The sequence below is a fragment of the Carassius carassius genome, chromosome 36, assembly GCF_963082965.1.
Source record: "Carassius carassius chromosome 36, fCarCar2.1, whole genome shotgun sequence".
NCBI lineage: Eukaryota > Metazoa > Chordata > Actinopteri > Cypriniformes > Cyprinidae > Carassius > Carassius carassius.
In genome coordinates this window covers 15,417,531-15,437,419 of record NC_081790.1, presented here as the reverse complement: position 1 = coordinate 15,437,419, position 19,889 = coordinate 15,417,531, and the positions used below count along the sequence as shown (strand labels likewise).

The 19,889-nt window shown below is 37.5% G+C and overlaps 3 protein-coding genes and 1 non-coding gene across 7 annotated transcripts in view; 3 read left to right on the top strand and 1 right to left on the bottom strand.

Moving 5' to 3' along the window:
* The first annotated feature begins 4,766 nt into the window (after nt 1–4,766).
* On the top strand, nt 4,767–7,260 carry cd248b (CD248 molecule, endosialin b). The gene has a single exon (XM_059526441.1). It carries the CDS (start codon nt 4,999–5,001, stop codon nt 7,024–7,026), a length of 2,028 nt encoding a protein of 675 aa, XP_059382424.1. The 5' UTR covers nt 4,767–4,998; the 3' UTR covers nt 7,027–7,260.
* Nucleotides 7,261–8,479: 1,219 nt separating this feature from the next.
* On the bottom strand, nt 8,480–8,561 carry trnas-gcu (transfer RNA serine (anticodon GCU)). Its single transcript has one exon. It is a non-coding gene; the product is annotated as a tRNA-Ser (tRNA).
* Nucleotides 8,562–9,432: 871 nt separating this feature from the next.
* LOC132116737 (deoxycytidine kinase 2-like) lies at nt 9,433–11,846 on the top strand. The gene is made up of 7 exons (XM_059525610.1): nt 9,433–9,666; nt 10,465–10,580; nt 10,698–10,891; nt 10,990–11,137; nt 11,245–11,360; nt 11,450–11,549; nt 11,670–11,846. Exons 1-7 carry the CDS (start codon nt 9,573–9,575, stop codon nt 11,694–11,696), a joined length of 795 nt encoding a protein of 264 aa, XP_059381593.1. The 5' UTR covers nt 9,433–9,572; the 3' UTR covers nt 11,697–11,846.
* A 2,613-nt stretch (nt 11,847–14,459) lies between these two features.
* LOC132117284 (ankyrin repeat and KH domain-containing protein 1-like) overlaps nt 14,460–19,889 on the top strand; it is a 62,058-nt gene continuing 56,628 nt past the window's right edge. For 3 of the 4 annotated variants that reach the window (XM_059526461.1, XM_059526460.1, XM_059526458.1), the window contains exon 1: nt 14,460–14,936. In XM_059526461.1, the coding sequence (XP_059382444.1) occupies nt 14,661–14,936 (276 nt within the window). In that variant the 5' untranslated portion in view covers nt 14,460–14,660. The remainder of the gene's footprint in view (nt 14,937–19,889) is intronic. The other variant, XM_059526459.1, reaches the window with a different exon arrangement.

Genomic DNA, 19,889 nt, shown 5'->3' with positions numbered 1-19,889 from the left:
CATTTATTTTAAATCAAATGAAATTCAAACCTTTTTATTTTTTGGCAAACAAACTGAGGTTTAGGCTAAGGCTAATAATAGGCTAATAATTGTATTATTTTTTCTACAATTAAGTGATTCATCTGGTTGTAATCTTTATTTTTTATCATTTAATTATTTTTTTAAATGTGATATAAAATGGAATATTTAAAGATGTACATTATACTTTACAAAAGTAATACAAGTGTAATATATTTCTTTTACATGTTAAACGGTACTTTTATTTTGACAGGTTGCCATGAAGTTTCTGTGTGTAAACAGTATGATGATGTTAGTTTTCTCAAATGAAACAGTAAAATTCTCACAAAGTGACTCTCACATAAGCTTTAAAGTTTTTGTGTTCATGGCGTGAGAAGCAGAGGCCGAAAATCACTGCGAGCTTCACGTGTGCTTCAATATTTGTGCAGTAAACAAAACCGTGTAGCCCCCATTCATACATACAGAGGCAAGCGGAACATGAAGGATTCATATTTAAACCATCTTTTTGAGTTTTAATAGTCACAGACACTAGTTCTTATCATGATTCGAATTAAGTGACAGACCTACTTTTGAATTCAGTGGCATTCCGTGCTATAGAGTAAATTACGTTTTTATAAATGTACTCTGTGATCCCGTCCTCATTTTCACAGAAACCATATGGCCCCTAGAAATGTAACCACACTTCAGAACATGTCAGCTTGCCCTGTGTGTTGTTTGAACGAGATGCAGGATTGACATCACGTCTAGGGTTGGGTATCAAACGCTTTACTTTTAAGGGTAACGTTACCGACTGAATTGTGTCGGTACTACATAGTACCGATTCACGTTAAATCAATCAGTGGCAAATTTTGGTACATGAGAATGCATCTGGGCACACACGCTACAGGGAGAGAGAAAGAGAGAACCTGTTTATAACGTCACCCTTGCAACTCGTTCAAACAACACACAGGTTTGGAGAGACATGATAGTGAGTATATTGACATGATAGTGAGTATTTTAGGTCAACTATACCTTTCATATTGCTTCTGCTAAGCACTATCAATTGTGATGCTGTCTGCTAAAGTAATTTGTTGGTGATTTACTGTTTTCTATAAAATCATCATTCATAAAACGTTTATTAAAGGGATAATTCATCCAAAAATGAAAATTATGTCATTAATTACTAACCCTCATGTCGTTCCACACTCATAACTCTTTTTTTCAAGAAAAATGTAGGCTATCACTAAGATGTAAGAACCACTTGGTTAATGTTTATTGTGTTCAAAACATTTTCCCCAAGAGGCTTAAAACGATAAAAGGCATATATAATGTTAAGATCAAGAGAAAAAACATAAAACTTGCAAAAATAGTTTCATCTGAGGTTGTATCCTCAGGATAATATTTCCAGTCTGCAAACCTAGGTCAGGAACTGACCCTTTGTAACACTCATGACCATTATTTATTTGTCTTGAAATACTAGACATGGGATAGAGCCAATCTGATATAAGTGACCAAACAGCATAACCCGGTTGTCTGAAAGCTGTGCACACAATGAAATGAATAGGCAGTTGAACTACTGCTATATCACTTTAATATGGATTTAAGCTTGAAGCTTGTAATGTTGCATATCGTAGATAACTATCATATACTACAAACAAACCCATAAGTACAAAAAGCTTCTCAATTGACTGTGATTGACTGTGTGAACTTCAAGCTGTACAGATTTGACTGCTGAAATAAAGTCATTTTGGCAATACAATCAGTCTGTTTTACTGACAGTCATTCCCCAAAGTGGTGGAAAAAATTGTTCAGTTGATACTGTTTCTTTGCGTGTCACAGAAAAGTTCCATGCTATGAAACACAAGAACAGTTGTGTTGCTTTAAGCATCCAGTCTTTCTGAACTCTATTCAGGGAGCCTTATCTTGCACAAGCAAAGATGTAAATCTAAGCTTTTAATGTGGAATAGCAGGCAGATGTGCTCTCAAAATAGGGGAGTGTTTAAAAGTCTGGAAAACTGAGTACAAAAAACGCAAATGTAGATTAGTGTGTTTGGAGGGTTATGTACATAAAATCAAAAAGGTAAATTTTTCTGCTGTATTTTTTTTTCATAGAAAGAATTTATCCATGTTTTTGCAGAATTCATCTGTGGTTCTTCTTTTATCTCTTCTGCGTGAATATTTATGAGATTATTCTGTTATTTTGTTTGTTCATATTATAAGAGGTATTTGGGAATTTTACTTTGGTCACGTATGTTAGAGTTAGAAAGTCCACACCAGGACAGACCAGTTTAGATTGGAATAGGTAAGTACGATTTTTGCTATGGCTTTCAGAAAGGTTTATTATTTGATTTAGATTCATGAGTTTGTAGAGACAAAGAGTGAGTGGGGTTATTCCAAGTTCTGAAGTAATGAACAGCAGGGTTTGCTTAAGTAAGACCGCTGATCTGCTGACTTCTGTGCTGATGAGGATTAGAGATGACTATACTTGATATTCTTGAGCTCAATGTGGATCAATGTCTCAAAAATAAAGAATGTATCGACAACCGGATATCTAAAATTTATAAGGGCCTGAGTTTGAATTGGAGAACATTAGCTTGTGGTCTTGGACAAATACTTCTCTCCTGTCTTAAAGGAAAAGCCTTGACCCTTTGTGGTTAAGTGGCTCCATGCAATTGAGAAGAAGGCTCTGACCACTGCTAGGAAACCTACATATTCTCACATTTTTATAAACATCTTTACACCTTGAATCAGTCCAACAGCAGTCAGAGCTCAGCTTGTATTTCTACTTTTACTATACTTACTATGTTTTTGATTTATCTAGAAGTTTTAAAGAGATGGTTAACCCAAAAATGAAAAAGCTGTCGTATATTACTCACCCTAATGTCGTTCCAAACCAGTAAGACCACTGTTTATCTTTGGAACACAAATTAAGATATTTTTGATGAAATCTGAGAGTTTTCTGACCCTGCATAGACAGCAACACAACTGACACAGTTAAGGGGTTAGTGCAGCCAAATATTAAAATTATGTCATTAATAACTTACCCTCATGTTGTTGCCAGATAACGAACAATAGACTGACTCGTTCACGAGTCAAGAACCGGTTGCATCGGTTTTCGGATCACCAGTAGTTCTTTCGGACAGTTTGATTCAATAAACTGGTTGAAGGAACGGTTCACTGGTTCTTTCGCGCTCAACGTAATGGCGTCATTGGCGATGATTGCCCTTGATTCAAGCCTTCGGTTTACCGGTGCTCATTACACTAGCACTGAATCAGTTCAGAATCAATCACCAAAAGAATCAGTTCGGTTCAGACGCTCTGTGTGTCAGTCTGCTTCATGCTGAATCACGCATGCGCAGTATCATCAGCTCCTCGGTTCTCGAATTGGACGCATCTGACCGAAACGGTTCTTGACTCATTATCTGGCTCGGCTCGGTGTTCATCTTCAGTTCTCTCTTCACATCAGTTAAGTCAGTGTACTGTTTGAGTAAATGAATTACTCCGGGATATTGGTTTGTTTGAACTCAGAGGAAGTGTCAGCCACATTAAAAAAGTTAACAGCTTAAGTCATTTGTGGATTAATGCGTATTGAAGACGCGAACCGTTTAAAATGATTCAGTTCGATTTGGTGAATTGGTCCAAAAAGATCCGGTTTCATCAAATGATTCGTTCGCGAACAGGATATCACTAAACTGCTTTGTTTTGAACTGTCTCACAACAGACACCGAAGAGAAGACAATGCTGAATAAAGTCGTAGTTTTTGCTATTTTTGGACCAAAATGTATTTTCGATGATTCAAAAAATTCTAACTGACCCTCTGATGTCACATGGACTACTTTGATGATGTTTTTCTTACCTTTCTGGACATGGACAGTATACTGTACACACAGTTTCAATGGAGGGACTGAAAGCTCTCGAACTAAATCTAAAATATCTTAAACTGTGTTCCAAAGATAAATGGAGGTCCTATGGGTTTGGAACAACATAAGGGTAAGTTGTTAATTAAATAATTTAGATTTTTGGGTGAACTATCCCTTTAAAGCCCGTAAAGGTAGTAAGGACATCATTAAAATAGTCCATGTGACATCAGTGGTTTAACCTTAATTTTAAGAAGCTATGAGAATACTTTTTGTGCACCGGCTCCTGCGTCAGCAGCACCACAAGCATGACTGACATGCAAAAAAAGAAATAGTTGAATAAAGTTGTTATTTTTGTTTTCTTTGTGCACAAAAAGTAATCTTGTAGCTCCATGACATTACAGGTGAACCACTGATGTCCTTACTAACGTCCTCATGATCTCCACATAAATAACTTTCTTAGGTGACATATAATAAAACTTGCATATTCTCTAATGTTTAGTTGCTTTCTGTTTTTTAAAGGAATCTAAATGTATCAATAAAGTGATGAGACAGAGTAGCCTATATAAAATTAAGTTCAATATTTTTAAGCCAATGCATCACTTCCAATGAATTTCATAAAAAAAAATATGTTAAATTCATTAAGTCAAGTAACTGTCTGAGCAGCTTGTGCAAAAATGAACCATACAAGAATGGAAAAATGTGAAATCTGATCAGGATGACCCAAGATGAAGTTTTGGTTGGCTGGATGGATGAATGGATGGATATGTGATCGTGATTGTTGTAGTGATTGGACGAGTGAGTAGAGGATGGGGGGCTGGGGGAGGACTTGTTGGCAAGGTCACAAACTATTTCCTTAAACAGACTTATGAAAACCATACGGCACAAGGGAAAACCACAGGCCGAATCTCCCTCCACCACTCAGCACACTCATTACCCGCCCCCTCTTCCAAAAACAAACGCCTGTACCCTCCTTCTATGTCTCTCTGCTGCAGACAGACTGCAGACAAAAGTCATCTCTTTAAAGCAGAGAGACGAGAGGTTTGAAAGAGCTCATAGGTAAATTTAAACATCTAATTAGGTAAGAAAAAACTACAGGCAGGACATAAGAAATACCTCAGCTGTAGAAAACAAAAAAACAATTATGGGAAACAGGACTGTTAGAAAATACTGTGCTGCATATCCCTGTCTTTTCTTTGGTCTTCTGTATTTGTATTGGTGTAAGGGAGTTATGGGACAAAGCTTGCAGGAGCAGGACGGCGTGTGCAACGCTGAGGGATGTTATTCCATTCATCTCCAGCGCAAGACCTTCAGGGAGTCCTGGAGGACCTGCAAGGATAAAGGGGGGAACCTGGCTACCATTAAAGGACCAGAAGAAGCTTCCATGATCCATGACCTCCTATCGTCAGGGGTCAGACGTGGCTCCCGGCCCAGAATCAGGTTGTGGATTGGCCTTCAGCGACAACCTCGGCAGTGCTCGGCCACGCGCCCTTTGAGGGGCTTTACCTGGATCACTGGGGATCAGGAAACGCAGTATACGAACTGGCAACGTGATGACTTACCCAATGCTTGTGCTGCTCATCGTTGTGTGGTCATTACCTACAACATGGCTGACAAAAGTGGAAATGACAAGAACAACTTCAAATGGCTTGATGGATCTTGTGCAGTGGCTGTGGAAGGTTTCTTCTGCCGCTACACCTACCAAGGGATGTGCCCAGCTCTTCAAAGAGAAGGAGGGGGTCCTGCAATCTACACCACCCCATTTGAACTGGCAAGTACTATTCTTACTCACATCCCTTTTGGCTCAGTGGCAACTCTCCCTTGTCCCGATGGTGACAAGGAAGACCAGTCAATACTGTGCATGCTGAGAGAGGATGGAAGTGTTGGCTGGTCAAAGGATGCACCGCTCTGCACTGACACTCCGATGGACTGGTGTGAACAGGACAATGGTGGCTGTGAGCACTTCTGTGTGAACTCAGATACTCATTTCTACTGTGAGTGCTCTGAGAATTATGTTCTGGCAGAAGACGGAAAGACCTGCCAGCTCTTGGATCCCTGCCATAGTGCCAACTGCGAGTTTGAATGTGAGTCCACTCCTCAGGGACATCGCTGTATGTGCCCCGAGGGGTACCTCCTGTCTGGTGATGGTCAGAGTTGTCTTGATATAGATGAGTGCTTGCAGAAACCATGCCCACATGAATGCGTCAATGCACCTGGTACATTTGAGTGTAGATGCAACGAGGGCTACCTTCCGTCTGAGTTTGGAGAATGTGTGGACGTGGATGAATGTATGGAAGGAAAATGCGTTCATAACTGTGAGAACTTGATTGGTTCCTACACGTGCCGTTGTCACGATGGATTCTCTCCACTCGAAGAAGATCCAGCGCAATGTGAAGATATTGATGAGTGTAAAACTCCAGATATTTGTGAGCAGGTGTGCAAAAATTACGAAGGTGGATTTGAGTGTCAATGTGAGGAGGGTTATATGTTGCAAGAGGACAACTACTACTGTCAGCCAGTCAAAGAGGATAATGCAGCTGATACAACACTGAATGATTCCAGCTTGCCTGAACTGATGACAGATGCCAGCCTTCTGGAATCGCTAACAGATTCCCCAAGCATAGAGTGGGATACGATTTACTTGAGCTGGTTTACGGAGAAGACACAGGAGGGAGATGTGACCACACAGGAACCTGATTTAATTGAGCATGCATCTTCGAATTCACCTTCATCAAACTTTTTGATGGATACTACAACTTCAGATGATTCTCATCAAGATGATGCACATGAGGAAGAAATATCAATAGCAGCTGGTGATACAGCAGATGTAAGGACTTCAGGAAACAAAGGAGCCTCAGATGCTTCAACATCTGTGCCAAAGAGAAAATGGGATTTTGTCATGCTCACTCCTCCAACATCCCAAATACCAGAAGATACATTGGCATCAGGAACAGAACAGCGTCCAGGTGATAGGAAGAAACATGACAAAAGCTGGCTGCTTGTGGCACTGCTGGTACCACTATGTGTTTTTATTGTGGTCATGTTAGCGTTAGGCATTGTTTATTGCACGAGTTGTGCTGTAGAGCCACGGAACAAAAGCATCACAGACTGTTACCGCTGGACCACCACCTCCAAGCCTGAAAAATCAAGCACAGCAAATTCTCGAGCTTGAGTAAACATGACTTAAAAAAAAAAAAAAATCAGCAATGACCCTGGACTTCGTCAAGCTGTTTTGGTGTGATCACACTGATGTCACTTTGGTATTCTGTATGATCCTGTGGGATATTAGGGCAAAATAGTCACTAGGTGCACAATTCAACATTTAGACATCGTTTTCAGACAATGGAGAGAATATCAATTATTTTCCAATGGAAGTGGAGCAGTAACCCCCAAACTGTGTAGAATAAACATTATGTTCAGCATGCATATATATATATATATATATATATATATATATATATATATATATATATATATATATATATATATATATAAACATCTTAAATGTATTTGTTCCACTCGCACAGTTTATGCTACAGCACCCCCAACAGTGAGGTATGTAACTACAGCTGTTTTAGAAACTTGAGGCTGTTTTGATCAAGACATTTACACATTAGAGATACAACAGGTCTAAGTGCATCAGTTTAACTAACAGTTACTATCACTTCATTTAATTCAGGAAAAGTTGTTATGGAGTCTATAACATTGTGGAATTTGGATCAGATATACAGTAATACTGGAGATTATTTTATAAAATTACCCATTTTTATTTTAGTATTTTCAACATTACGACAGATTACGATGAGAAAAAGAAAACAAGAAATAGAAATAGAGACCAGTAATAGTCATGAGCCTAAAGAAACAGTTAAGGCACAAAACACTTTTGGCTTCAGTGAAATTGAAAACTGAATTAAGCAAGAGAATAATAAGTATCCAAAATGATTTGTATTGTTATTATTCAATTATAATACATCAACAACTATTTGTTTTATTATTTTTTATTGTATCCCACTGAAGTGTTTAACAAATACTAGTGATATTCAAATAAATCTCACTTGCTTTCACTAATAAAAATTGAGCAACACTTTTTTCAGTTCAGATTCGCGTCTGCTTTGATAGCAGCGAGGAAACGACAGTTGGCCGCTTTGTGTTGTAATGGCACAGTCCCACCGGTAGTAGTCCCTGTCTGATATTTGAGTTATTGTATGTGTCTTTTACAAACGTGATTTATGACGTGATTTATAACGTGATTTTAATAAAAGCCGAACTTTCACTACGTCATAGTAGTTTTTTCCAAACCATGTGTTTTTCTCTGTGGCTAATTTACCGAAAGATTGTTTTTCACTCTTTGAAAATATTGTAAAAGTAAGCTATTTTGGAGTCTGGTGGAGCAACAAAAAGAGGGAAACGATCTGGTTTGTTTGTTTGATGAAGTCATATCATTATCATACAATGACCGACATAATCATCCGAAATATTTGTCTGAATGTATATAAAACATCTGCTTTTAACAGTAACAACGCATTTCTGTCTACGTGTGGTCTATGGGTAGCTAATCAATCAAGGAATTGTTTTAGACTGAGTAGCGGCAGAGAATCCTTATTGACACGTGAAAAACGTCAAATCGACGAGGATGGGATTCGAACCCACGCGTGCAGAGCACAATGGATTAGCAGTCCATCGCCTTAACCACTCGGCCACCTCGTCGTATGACTAATACATATATGCCCGTATTTAAAAAAATGACACGTATAACACATATCGACCAGTACACTTCACTGAATAGAAGTAAATACAATTAACTTACTAATTTGTAGAAGCACCTTTGTGTCCGTGACATTTTGCCGAATCAGTATCACACACACCTGTTAGTGCTCGTTACCTGACAGATATAGTGAGTACACTGCTTCCTTTTGTACGTAATGGAAAAAGACATAATATATAATTATCTCTTATTTTACGTGGTTGAACAAATGTACGGGAAAACATTTTGCTTGACATTGGTGTTGTTGTAGTCACCTGCTACCCTCTGCTGGTCAGTCGGACTACTGGCCACGTTGAGTTACATAATAATAGCATATTAAGGCAAATTGTCGGTCATTATTTGTTTTTATAAAGTTTTATACACAAATGTGCATTCCTGACCCCTTAGTTCCTTCATTTTTATTTTTATTTTGCAGGGTCTCGGGACACTCTGTCCTCAGCAACTTAAAAAAAGTTTCAGTGTATAATTTGTAATATGTCTTCATATTTTAGTCGTGTAAGTTAGCTAATTATTGTTATAGTAATGATAATTACCTTGTACATTTATTGTGGCATAGTCTGTCAACAGTTTGAATCTTTCTGTCCACATCTGCGATTACTTACCATGTAAATCTTTTAATTTAAAGGTCTGAAAGGTGTATAAACGTTATCTTGCATCATGTTCACAAGATAAAGAACAGGAAACGTCTCAAGAACAGGCAGGCCCATAGTAAAAAAAACTTGTAAACGTCAACCAATGAAACAGAGCCTTTTGTAGTCTTGACCAATCACGCGATGAATTTACTAAAGCCCCGCCCCCGTGCCGCTGACCATGTGAAGGCTTGCCGCGAATTTCAACCAGTTCAAACTGTTTAGGCGCGCGCGGCAGCATAAAGCTGGTCTGGGAGACTTTTAAAAATTATATTGTTTATTGTTTCTTGTTCTTGTTTATTTATTTAAGTGTCTGTTACAATAATGGCTACTCCTCCCAAGAGATTTTGTTCAACCTTTGACGCTGACCTCAGTTTCGAAAAAAGGGCATTGAAAATCTCAATAGAGGGAAACATTGGTAAGTTGGATTAATTTTAGTTTAATCAGCAAAATAATATACATAAAATAAAACGCACTTAATTTATTACCTAGGTGTTGTTTACATATTCATTTTATGAATGTTCGAGTAATATGCTTGATAGCTTTTTTGTATTGTTAAATACAGTAGTGCTGTTGGCGCCAAATACTAACGTTGTTGAGCGAGCCTTCACAGCCATCAATTATTATTAATATTAGACTGAATTGTTTTTAAATAGTCTTCTTACCACACGTTTGGTAATAGAATAGCAAAAAATATTTTTAAACGTCCTGATACTTTAATTAAAAACTGTGGAACTGTTGACAGCTAAATGATGATATTTTATTACATCCAGACTACTATGCTTTAAAATAATAACAAAAGTGAAGTGACATTCAGCCAAGTATGGTGACCCATACTCGGAATTTGTGCTCTGCGTTTAACCCATCCAAAGTGCACACACACACTGTGTGAGCACACACCCGGAGCAGTGGGCAGCCATTTATGCTGCAGCGCCCGGGGAGCAGTTGGGGGTTCGATGCCTTGCTCAAGGGCACCTAAGTCGTGGTATTGAAGGTGGACTTAGGTCAACAATAACAATCATTTAGTTACCATAAGATTTTAATAAGTCAAACTCTACAACAATTGGTTTAAGCATGCTTTTTGGAATTAATGCCAGACATAAACAGAAACATCTAGCAGAGATATGATTGTGTGTTATCTTTGATAATGATTTAGAACACAAATTATGATTGTATTGATTTTTTGTATTTTAAAACATTTATATCTGTGCAACAGCGGCAGGGAAGTCAACTTTTGTGCGTTTGTTGGAGCGGGCGTCAGAAGAGTGGGAGGTCATACCAGAGCCCATTGGGAAGTGGTGCAATGTACAAACAACAGAGAACGAGTATGAGGTACAGACAGTATGTCCCACCATATACAAGATATTTTATTAAGGAAGTGTCATCAAACTTAGTCTCAAATGTTAATGTGAGTGATTTTTAATAACATATTCCCTTCAATCCCTGTAGGAGCTCAGCACGTCTCAGAAGAGTGGAGGCAACCTGCTGCAGATGTTATATAACAAGCCCAGTCGCTGGTCTTACACTTTCCAGACCTACGCCTGCTTGAGTCGCGTCCGTGCACAGCTTCAGCCTCCTTCTGCCAAACTTCAGCAGGCAGAGCAACCGGTCCAGTTCTTTGAGCGCTCTGTCTACAGCGATCGGTACATACATTAAACAGATCATCTGAACAATTTGGAAAAGAGTTTAAGTATGGCGTGAAACTGAAAAAAACTAAAAGTCATATTTTTTAATTCTCCAGGTATGTGTTCGCCTCTAACCTCTTTGAGTCTGGAGATCTGAATGAGACCGAGTGGGCCATTTATCAAGACTGGCATTCATGGCTCCTCACTAAGTTTGAGTCCCAGATTGAGCTTGATGCCATGATCTATCTTCGTGCTGATGCCGAGGTACCACGCAGCTTCTTTTTACATGGTGCATGGTTGACCTGTAGTAGTATGAAAGTGACTTAAACGTGAGTATTTTATGATGTATTGATTAAACACATGATCTGCAGAGGTGTATGCAGCGTCTTCAGTTCAGAGGACGGGAGGAGGAACAAGGGATTCCCCTGGATTACCTGGAGAAGCTGCATTATAAGCATGAGTGTTGGCTGTACAATAAAACCACAAAGTTAGTGATCAACTTACGATTTGGTGAAACTTGTATTTGAACTGTTTTTCGATGTTTGAATATCTAAATGGGTATCTTGTCATATACAGGTTGGATTTTGAGTATCTTAAAGACCTTCCAATACTGCTGCTGGATGTTAATGAGGATTTTAAAAATGACAGAATTAAGCAAGAAGATATTATTGATAAGGTATGTATATAATGGCAAAAATGGCAATGTTAGGAGTTTTGCCTCATTGTAAAATGTTTCAGAATCGCTATGTTTAGGCTTGAATTTAATTAAAGTTTTGCACTTTTTTCTTTCTTTCAGGTGAAGAAGTTTTTAAGCACCCTCTAGCCTACAAATATACATTGATTTGTGTCAATCATGGAAATTAATCGATGTGGTCAAATTAATGAATTTGTGATTTAATTATTTTTTGTAGCTGATTTTATATTTGGCTTGTACATATTTATTTTGTTGTATATTAAAACACTTCTTACAAAACAGTTTTAAACTCCTCTCTAATGGACAAACAAGATATGTAGTTTGAAATAGTTTGCAGAGATTATTTATGTGCAGTTTGTGATGCGATCTGAAGACTATTCTGTAAGTGAAAAGTTGAGAGTTAATTTTACAGAATTCCCACAGCCATGAAAAAAGCTGGAAATTTAAGTGTTTACAAAAAAAGATACATTGAAATAAAAATAAAATTAAAAATAATAAAATTAAAAATCCAAAAAAAAAAATCTTGTTATTCTCTATATTTTGTATACTGGAAATTGCTTTGTGAGGGCAGTCTATAAAATTATATTTTTAACAAATAATCTTTGGAAGAGACTGTTGATGGTTCGCACTCTGAAAAACTAGACAAAGTCTTTAACAAAAAGAATCAATCATTTTATTAGAGCAAGAGCAGACGTTTCAGCCATCCAGCTATTCTCAATGCTCATAATGAATCAACAACAGACATGCAGTCAATTAATATCCGATAGATAATCAGGAAACAAGTAACTGGTGCAAAGGGAGGGGCTACAGCCCAGACCCAGAGAACAAATAGAAGCACAATTCATTTGATAGAAAAGTTAACAATATTTATCTCTAAAAAATAATAAAGGCATTTACAGAAAACATGAATAGTTTATCTCTTCATTCATCCCTTTCGGGAAAAGGCTGTTGAGTTCAAAAATCCAAAAAGATTCTCTCTGTAGCAGTTTTTTATCTACATCACCACCTCTCCTTTTAGGCAAGACTCTTTCGATGCCCAGAAATTTCAGGTCAGAAATTGCATGCTTAGCTAGTTGAAAATGTTGGGAAACAGACGAAGTTGCATCACATCTCCTGATTGCACTCATGTTCCAAAATTCTCGAAAACAAATAATCTTTTCCTGTAATTACAAGCAACTGGAAATGTCATGTAAATGCATTGGTCAAATGTGTGGGAAGAATATGTGCTGAAAGATGTACAGCTTGAATAAGGGGAGAAGAATAAAATAGTTTCATAACCATTAATTTTTGACACAATTCTCTCCACTTTGCTTTATGAATAGTTACTCAAACTCTTGCTCCTGTAATACAGGCTGTTTGAATGCTGACTCACTCACCAATGAGAACCTGCGTTTCAGAGTTTGTCCTTGTAATTAAGCTTTCATGGTAAATTTGGGCAACCCATAGAAGACCGGTTTTCAGGTTAATTTTGTCTAATTTTAACAGGTTAATTTTCTCTCAAATTATTTTTCTCAATTTTTGACATTCAAACCTTAAAGTTACCTGTTAAAATATTAAAATTGAACAAATGTGTCACTGTTTTTTTTAAATGTTTGTAAAGGGTTTAAATGTCAAACAAGCTGTAACAATGTCTGCATGATGTTGAGTGTACTTGAACATGAATGCATGTGTTTACAGTAATTTCTAATACCATAATTATGCTAAATACATGTGCCAATCTAAGGTTGTATATGTATTCATATTTTAGTCACTTACGTGAAGGGTCTGAACAAAATGTCAAACTTTGTTAATGACATTATGAATTCACCTAAAACACCAATATCTGCAGTGCAAACATTTGTGACGAGTGGAATAAAAAAAAACACCTGAATAAACTCAAATGTAAAAATACATTTCTTTTTTTACTATATTAAAACAAAGCAACATTTATCAAATAAAGAGTGCTTCAAATAATAAAGCTGAGTGAACGTTTTTTGAGCTTTTAAATATCTCAACTGAATTTGAATTTGGATATTAATGCAGGAATAAGTTTGAATATCTCTAGTAGTTTTCAGTTTCCCCTACGATGAAACAACTTTCAATGGACTCAGTCACAATAGCATAAATGTTTTAAATCATAAAGCATTTTTTCCCTATGATTCAAAGTGACCCATAACTTCCATAATACAAAAAAGGGAAAGTATATTTACAGTATGTTGAAGAATATGAAAAAAGTATTCTCATGAAAAACTAAATTTTCCTAGAAAGAAAGTACAGTATTGCCACTAGATAAAATATATTTTGATCTCTACTCCACATTTTATAATGTTTGCACAATATTAGATACGTTTCAAAATAAACTACAAGTCCCATAACTAAACCTTTCACACAAATGAGTTATTGCTTCATCCTCGGTCGCGCCCTCCTATAAATCTACTGTTATTGACACAGTTGTCCTAACATGTTAAATACCTATTCCCAAATATTGGACGCAGGGATGTCAGACTTTTTGACAGACGATATTATTTAATATATTATATAATATAATATATTATATTCATAAAATTTTTTTACGATTAGTGACCGACTATTCTGGTGCAACTTCCATTGCATTATAGTAAACACGACACCTCTAAAATTCACAAAACTTCCTAAAATATGATTCTGTAAACAAATTAACCTCTACTTTCTCGAAAAAGACAAAAATAGGCGTATCGAGAGGGCGGGAATTTGTGACAAGCGTGCCCACGTCCAATCGTCTTTACTAAACGATGTTCCTTGCGTTAAATCTTAAAGCCCTCTTGTAAACCAACCTTGACGTCGCGTGCTTTCGCTCGAGTAGCGTGTGTTGCAGCCAATCGGTTTCCAGAACTTAACTCTCAAGCCCAATAGCCTTCGCATATTTTGAACAGGGGCGGGACAATACACAAATGGAACGAAGTAAGGGTAGGTTGTTAGAAAGTTAATGGCTTGGGGGAAAGAGATTCTCTTCTCGCTTCAGGAGAGTTTGAGGATTTTCTTGAAGTAAAACGTAATTATTTTATAACAGTATAACCCCAAAGAAAGTGAAGAGACGACATTACCTTCACAATAAGACGTATTATTTAGGAAAGTATGCAGGATGCAGTAGCCGGGACGGCAATGCTGACGGACGGCTTCGAGGACGAGATTGACTCGGTGACTCCGCGTACCCCTGCGTTAGGGATGGGGGTTGGAGCTACGCCAGGAGCCGGACTCGGGGGCCTTGGGATCGGCGTCGGGGGCAAGAAAGTCCGCTTGTTCGGCGAGGCTGGCGGGCCCACCACAGACAGACTTGATTTCAAACTCACAGCGGCCGCGGTGCTGTCGTCAGGCCCTGGATCCGGTAGCGATGAGGACGAGGTGTCTGAGGTGAGCGCGAGTCAGCCCGAAGGAAAGTGTGTGAGTGTGTTAGCTCACATGCTAACTCTAGCTAGCCTTAACAGGCTTCATTCCCAACCCTCCAAAACCCTGGAATTAATCAACTCGTCTAGAAAGGCCGACTTATCACGTCCCATTCTTGGCAACATTAATACAACAACACTTTCGCGGGTTGCGCTGTTAGAAACTATTTTAACTGCCTTTTTTTACGCGACCCACGTTGCTAGTTGCGTTTCTAAATAGCTAAAACTCGGGCAAGTTAGCTTAGCATTAGCACGGGCTCACAGACGAAGGCTGCGATTTGGGCCTAAAGAGAACATCAGGGGGCAACGCCGTCGTCTGCTAACGTTAGTTAGCCATCCCGAAATAATTTCACCGCCTTCAGCCACTTTAAAGTGTATCTCACCTCTCGTCGCGTCTTAATGACAGACATTTAGAAGGATCTGGAAATGTCGCTAGCCTGGAAGCTAAGTGAATCTTGGTACGTAACTAAATATTAGCTGGAAATATTAGCTTTTTAGCAAAGCTTATCTGCGTCCCTCGCCAGGCCTTTGCACTGTTTTGGTAAACTTTATGCTCTGGCTTGGATCTTGACTTGGATCTTGACATATGTGTTATTTGTGAGTGAAGATGCAAGATGTTATAACGTTCACATTAACCCGAGTGTCAGCACTAGATCTAGGGCTTAAGTAAATCTATCCCCACTGCAGCTTCTGAAATTTCAAGGGACGCAAATGTTGAAACAGCAAAATTTAAGTTTAGATGTTGTCCTCGGTGTCAGTGGAACTATCATTTGCTATCATGATAATGAAGTGTGGAGCTGGGTTTCAGGGCGACTTGTCATGCGGGTACATCAAGATGCACCTGTTAGGTCCTGTACATGTTTAATTCTTAATCCATTTAGGAAGTTTTTCTAAAACTGCAGCTACTTGTAGAATCAAGTGTGTACTTTCATTTTTTCAAAGATTTTGTGATTGTCAAACAGAATTCACCTTTGTTGACACATGACAGGCGTTTTCCAGACAAGAATTGCATGATGAAAAATTAATGCATACTTGTTGGGGTGGGTGATATGACAGAAAGCAATCGCTATATGAGTCATTTTATTTCATGGTAACATAACACAATACTGTTGTTTTAGTATATGATAATGATGTTGCGATTATCAATATTTTAGGTGGAACTGAAATTATTCTTAATGCCGAATAATTATATCACAGCAAATACTAACCTAACATAAATAAAATGTTCTCAAATTGAAGACAAGCAAATAGTTTGTAATTAAAGTAAAACAATTTATGAGCAATAGAACAGACACAAATGAAATAAGTGCTTAAAAAGTTTATATATATATATATATATATATATATATATATATATATAGCTCTGTAGCATGGAAATACCACTTTTTTTTTTCTTAATGCATTTTATTATGAACATTTCATCCATGCATATGTTTTTTTCTTTCTTCTATTTTTTTGTAAGATGCTTTGACCTTACGTTTAATCAAGATTTATCTCCTGGTTAAATATTCAGGACTTTTCCAATCATTTGGATTTTGTTCATCTGCTTCCATTTTTTTCATTTTTGATAATCATTGCAATCGGATACATGTCACAAAATGGAAGAAAAAGGGGTGGTGCTAGCGCAGTGGATAAGACACATGTCTTTGGTGTGAGAGACCCGGGTTCGAATCCACTGTGAGACACCAATGTGTCCCTGAGCAAGACACTTAACCCCTAGTTGCTCCAGAGGTGTGCGACCTCTGACATATGTGGCAATTGTAAGTCGCTTTGGATAAAAGCGTCAGCTAAGTGAATAAATGTAAATGTAAGGTCACCGCTTACACTTCATCGTGACGTTAAACTGACAAGTCTTAAAAATGTGTGCAGATGATAGGCTTTCATGGTGACGCATATCATAACTGCGATCTCTACCAGATTTCTCCAAGGTTATCGTATATACCAGTATATCACTCACTCCTAAATAGTTGATCTACTACCAAGCATGCAATCTTATGTAAAAATGTATGTCTTGTTGGTTGCAGATAGGTCTTTATTAAAGTAAATGACCGAAGTCAAATTGAGTTCTCGGGAGCCTACAGTCCTGCAGACTTGTATTCTCTGGTATTTTAGAGCTGTATGTGACCCCCCCCCCCCCCCCCCCCCCCTGTCTGGAGTACAGGGGTGTTTCTGTTGCCTTTTATAACTTGTAATTGGTGCCCCCCCCCTGTGTTGTTGGTATTTGTTTGGAATTCAGGGGGGAGGGGTATTAAAGTCCGTGGAGGTAGACAGAGATGATGACAGGCTCAGGTAGGACCGGCATTCCCACAAATTCAAGCATTCTGCTTTCAGTTCCTGTTAGGTCACCATACGTCATGAGTCAGTCTGCCCTATGAACTTCAATTAGACTAAATATCTTTAGAATTATCTGAGAAACAAGTTTAGTCATTCAACCAAGAGTATACTGAATCATGGTACTCAATCTGACCTGGATGCTGGGCCATGTGATAAGTTGTTACATCAATGAGATTACAGAGCAATTGAATGGATTTTTAGTTATATTTAAATTCGTGACATTCTCCTTGCTTGTTTTATTCCTACATTTGATTCCGGAGTTTTTTGTAGTCATATATTTGCATAGCCAGGTTCAGTCTTGTAGCTTATTTGTGTGTTAGTTTAAATTGTGACATTCAGACTTGTTCTCCCTCAATTGCTAGCTATAATGTTAAAATGTCATGGAAAATTCTAGTTGGACTCAGTTGTAATGACTCAATGTGAGTGTGAAGAATTAAAAAAGATTAGTCTGCTTCTTGGAAGCTTTTATATGTTCTACATGTACAGGCACATAAATTATATTCTGGGTTCATTCAGAGACTGTTAAATCAATATCAGAGTCGGACAAATGTCAGATGAAAAGAGCAGCATGCTTGTAGAAGACAATTGGCCTTTTCTGCCCTTATGTTAAAATACTTTTTCTTATGAGAAGAGAAAGCATAGCGTTAAAGTTTGTTACATTTACTTATTTTGTCCTTGTTTACTGAATCCCTCATTAGGATCTTTTCATTCTAATGTTTTAAGTTTTTGCCTTTATGTTAACTTGCAAGAAATATCCTTTTATCTTCTAAGCGTTTGTTGGTGTGAATGGTATTTTCCCATCACATATTTAATGACCAACACACAATTCACATGACTGGCTTATGACACAGCATGTGTTTCCTAATTAATTGCATATTGCCGTCTGAAGAGGAGTCAACTGTACAGTTGCTACATGTTAACTCCCTGTCTTTGGGGAAAACTCTAGATATAATCGTAGCAACGAACATGCCAATATTTTTGGCTGATGTGGCCAAAATATTATCATGATGCTTTTTCCATATCATGCAGTATTGATTCTTATCATATTAATTTACTGTTAATGGGGGAAGAAATGCTTTCCAGACCTTTTTTAGACCTTAAGAGTGGATGTTCACAATTAAACTCCACAGAGAAATATAGGCCTACCTATTAATTTAAGGACCCATAAAATCCATTTTATTTTCACTAAATCTGTGTTTTTCTGGATTTTTATTTTCGTCGATTTATCAAATTTCTTCAAATGTCTAATTAAAATCAGACTTAATAAAAAATGTAATAAAATTACAAATTTAACAGTTAATTTACCACAAAACATTACTTTTTTTGGTCAAATAAGATGCTTCACAACAGAACCATATTAAAAAATAGTTGAAAAGTATATTTGTTGTATGATATTCCTTAGAAATATTATTATTATCTTTTAGAAGTACATTTTTAGTATACAACCATAATATATTTCTGTTATAATTTCTTCAAGTTAAAACAAACTTTTAATTTTTCAGGTTGTTGTGAAGATCTTTGAGTTTTGAGTGTGTATTTGTCAGTTTTTCCTCAAATTAAACGGTGAAAAGCTTGTGAAGTGACTCTCAGAGCAGCTCCGCATATATTGAGGCCGCAGACACTGAAAACACTGAGCGTTACATGTGTTTGAGTTTGTGTAGTAAATGGAACTGTGCCACTCATTCACACAGAGAGGCACTATTAGCAGCATGTACTAAATGGCTATCGTCCTGTTTATTTCTGCCACTAAAATAATCTAAATCAAATAAATGTCCAGAGCGTGGCATTGTCAACACTTTTTTTTTTTTTTCTTAAATCGCAACCTCAGTCTGATATTGTTTACCGCCCAACCCTACCTGCCAACCCCTCTACCCCACTAGATTAGGTCCTGTGTAGTTCAATTTAGGTTCTCTGTGGCTGTTCAAAAACATTTTACTATCACAAGACTTTTCGTATATGCTCCTCTAAGTAGATTTTGTGGGTGCATGAGATTTCTTTTTTTTGTAAATTGTGTATTTAAGTGCAAGGGTTAGTTTTCCTGCTGTATAGGCAAATGAAGTGATAAAAGATTTAAACGCAAAGTATCAGTTAAAGTGGTTACTGTTTGGTTATATAAGTCTTAAGGTTTGAGGCTGTAGATGTAGTGACCGTGCTGTTGCTTGAGAAGCAACTTCTCTTTATGACATAAGTTCAAGCAGCACATGTGTTCAGACCAGGTTGTGTGCATAACATCATGATTAACTGGTATTTTGTGGTTTCATCTACTTGTGCAGTTCTGTTTAATAATGATCCTTTATAGACTTGTTGACAGGGGTGCACATAATTTTTTCAGCCTGGTACTCATAAGAGAACCTGGAGATTTGGTTTCGTACTCACACTGAATATACTGCAGGGATGTCTTGATCTGATCCACGATATTGGTATCATGCAGATACTGGCCCAGAACGCGAGATCGGGGGGGAGAAAAATATATGATCCGATACCTATCCAACACAAACCATGGGAAAATCTAGCTTAAACCATCGCCTAAATGCTTGAATATTAGCATTTCCCTTGTTGCGACATCAAGTACAGCATACAGCCTGTC

What these genes read in the sequence shown, in the direction of transcription:
- cd248b (XM_059526441.1), top strand. Translation starts at nt 4,999, where the DNA reads ATGGGAAACAGGACTGTTAGAAAATACTGTGCTGCATATCCCTGTCTT.
- LOC132116737 (XM_059525610.1), top strand. Translation starts at nt 9,573, where the DNA reads ATGGCTACTCCTCCCAAGAGATTTTGTTCAACCTTTGACGCTGACCTC. An exon ending in CAACAGAGAACGAGTATGAG is followed by an intron (nt 10,581 to 10,697) that starts GTACAGACAGTA and finishes CAATCCCTGTAG; the next exon opens with GAGCTCAGCACGTCTCAGAA. An exon ending in ATCTTCGTGCTGATGCCGAG is followed by an intron (nt 11,138 to 11,244) that starts GTACCACGCAGC and finishes CATGATCTGCAG; the next exon opens with AGGTGTATGCAGCGTCTTCA.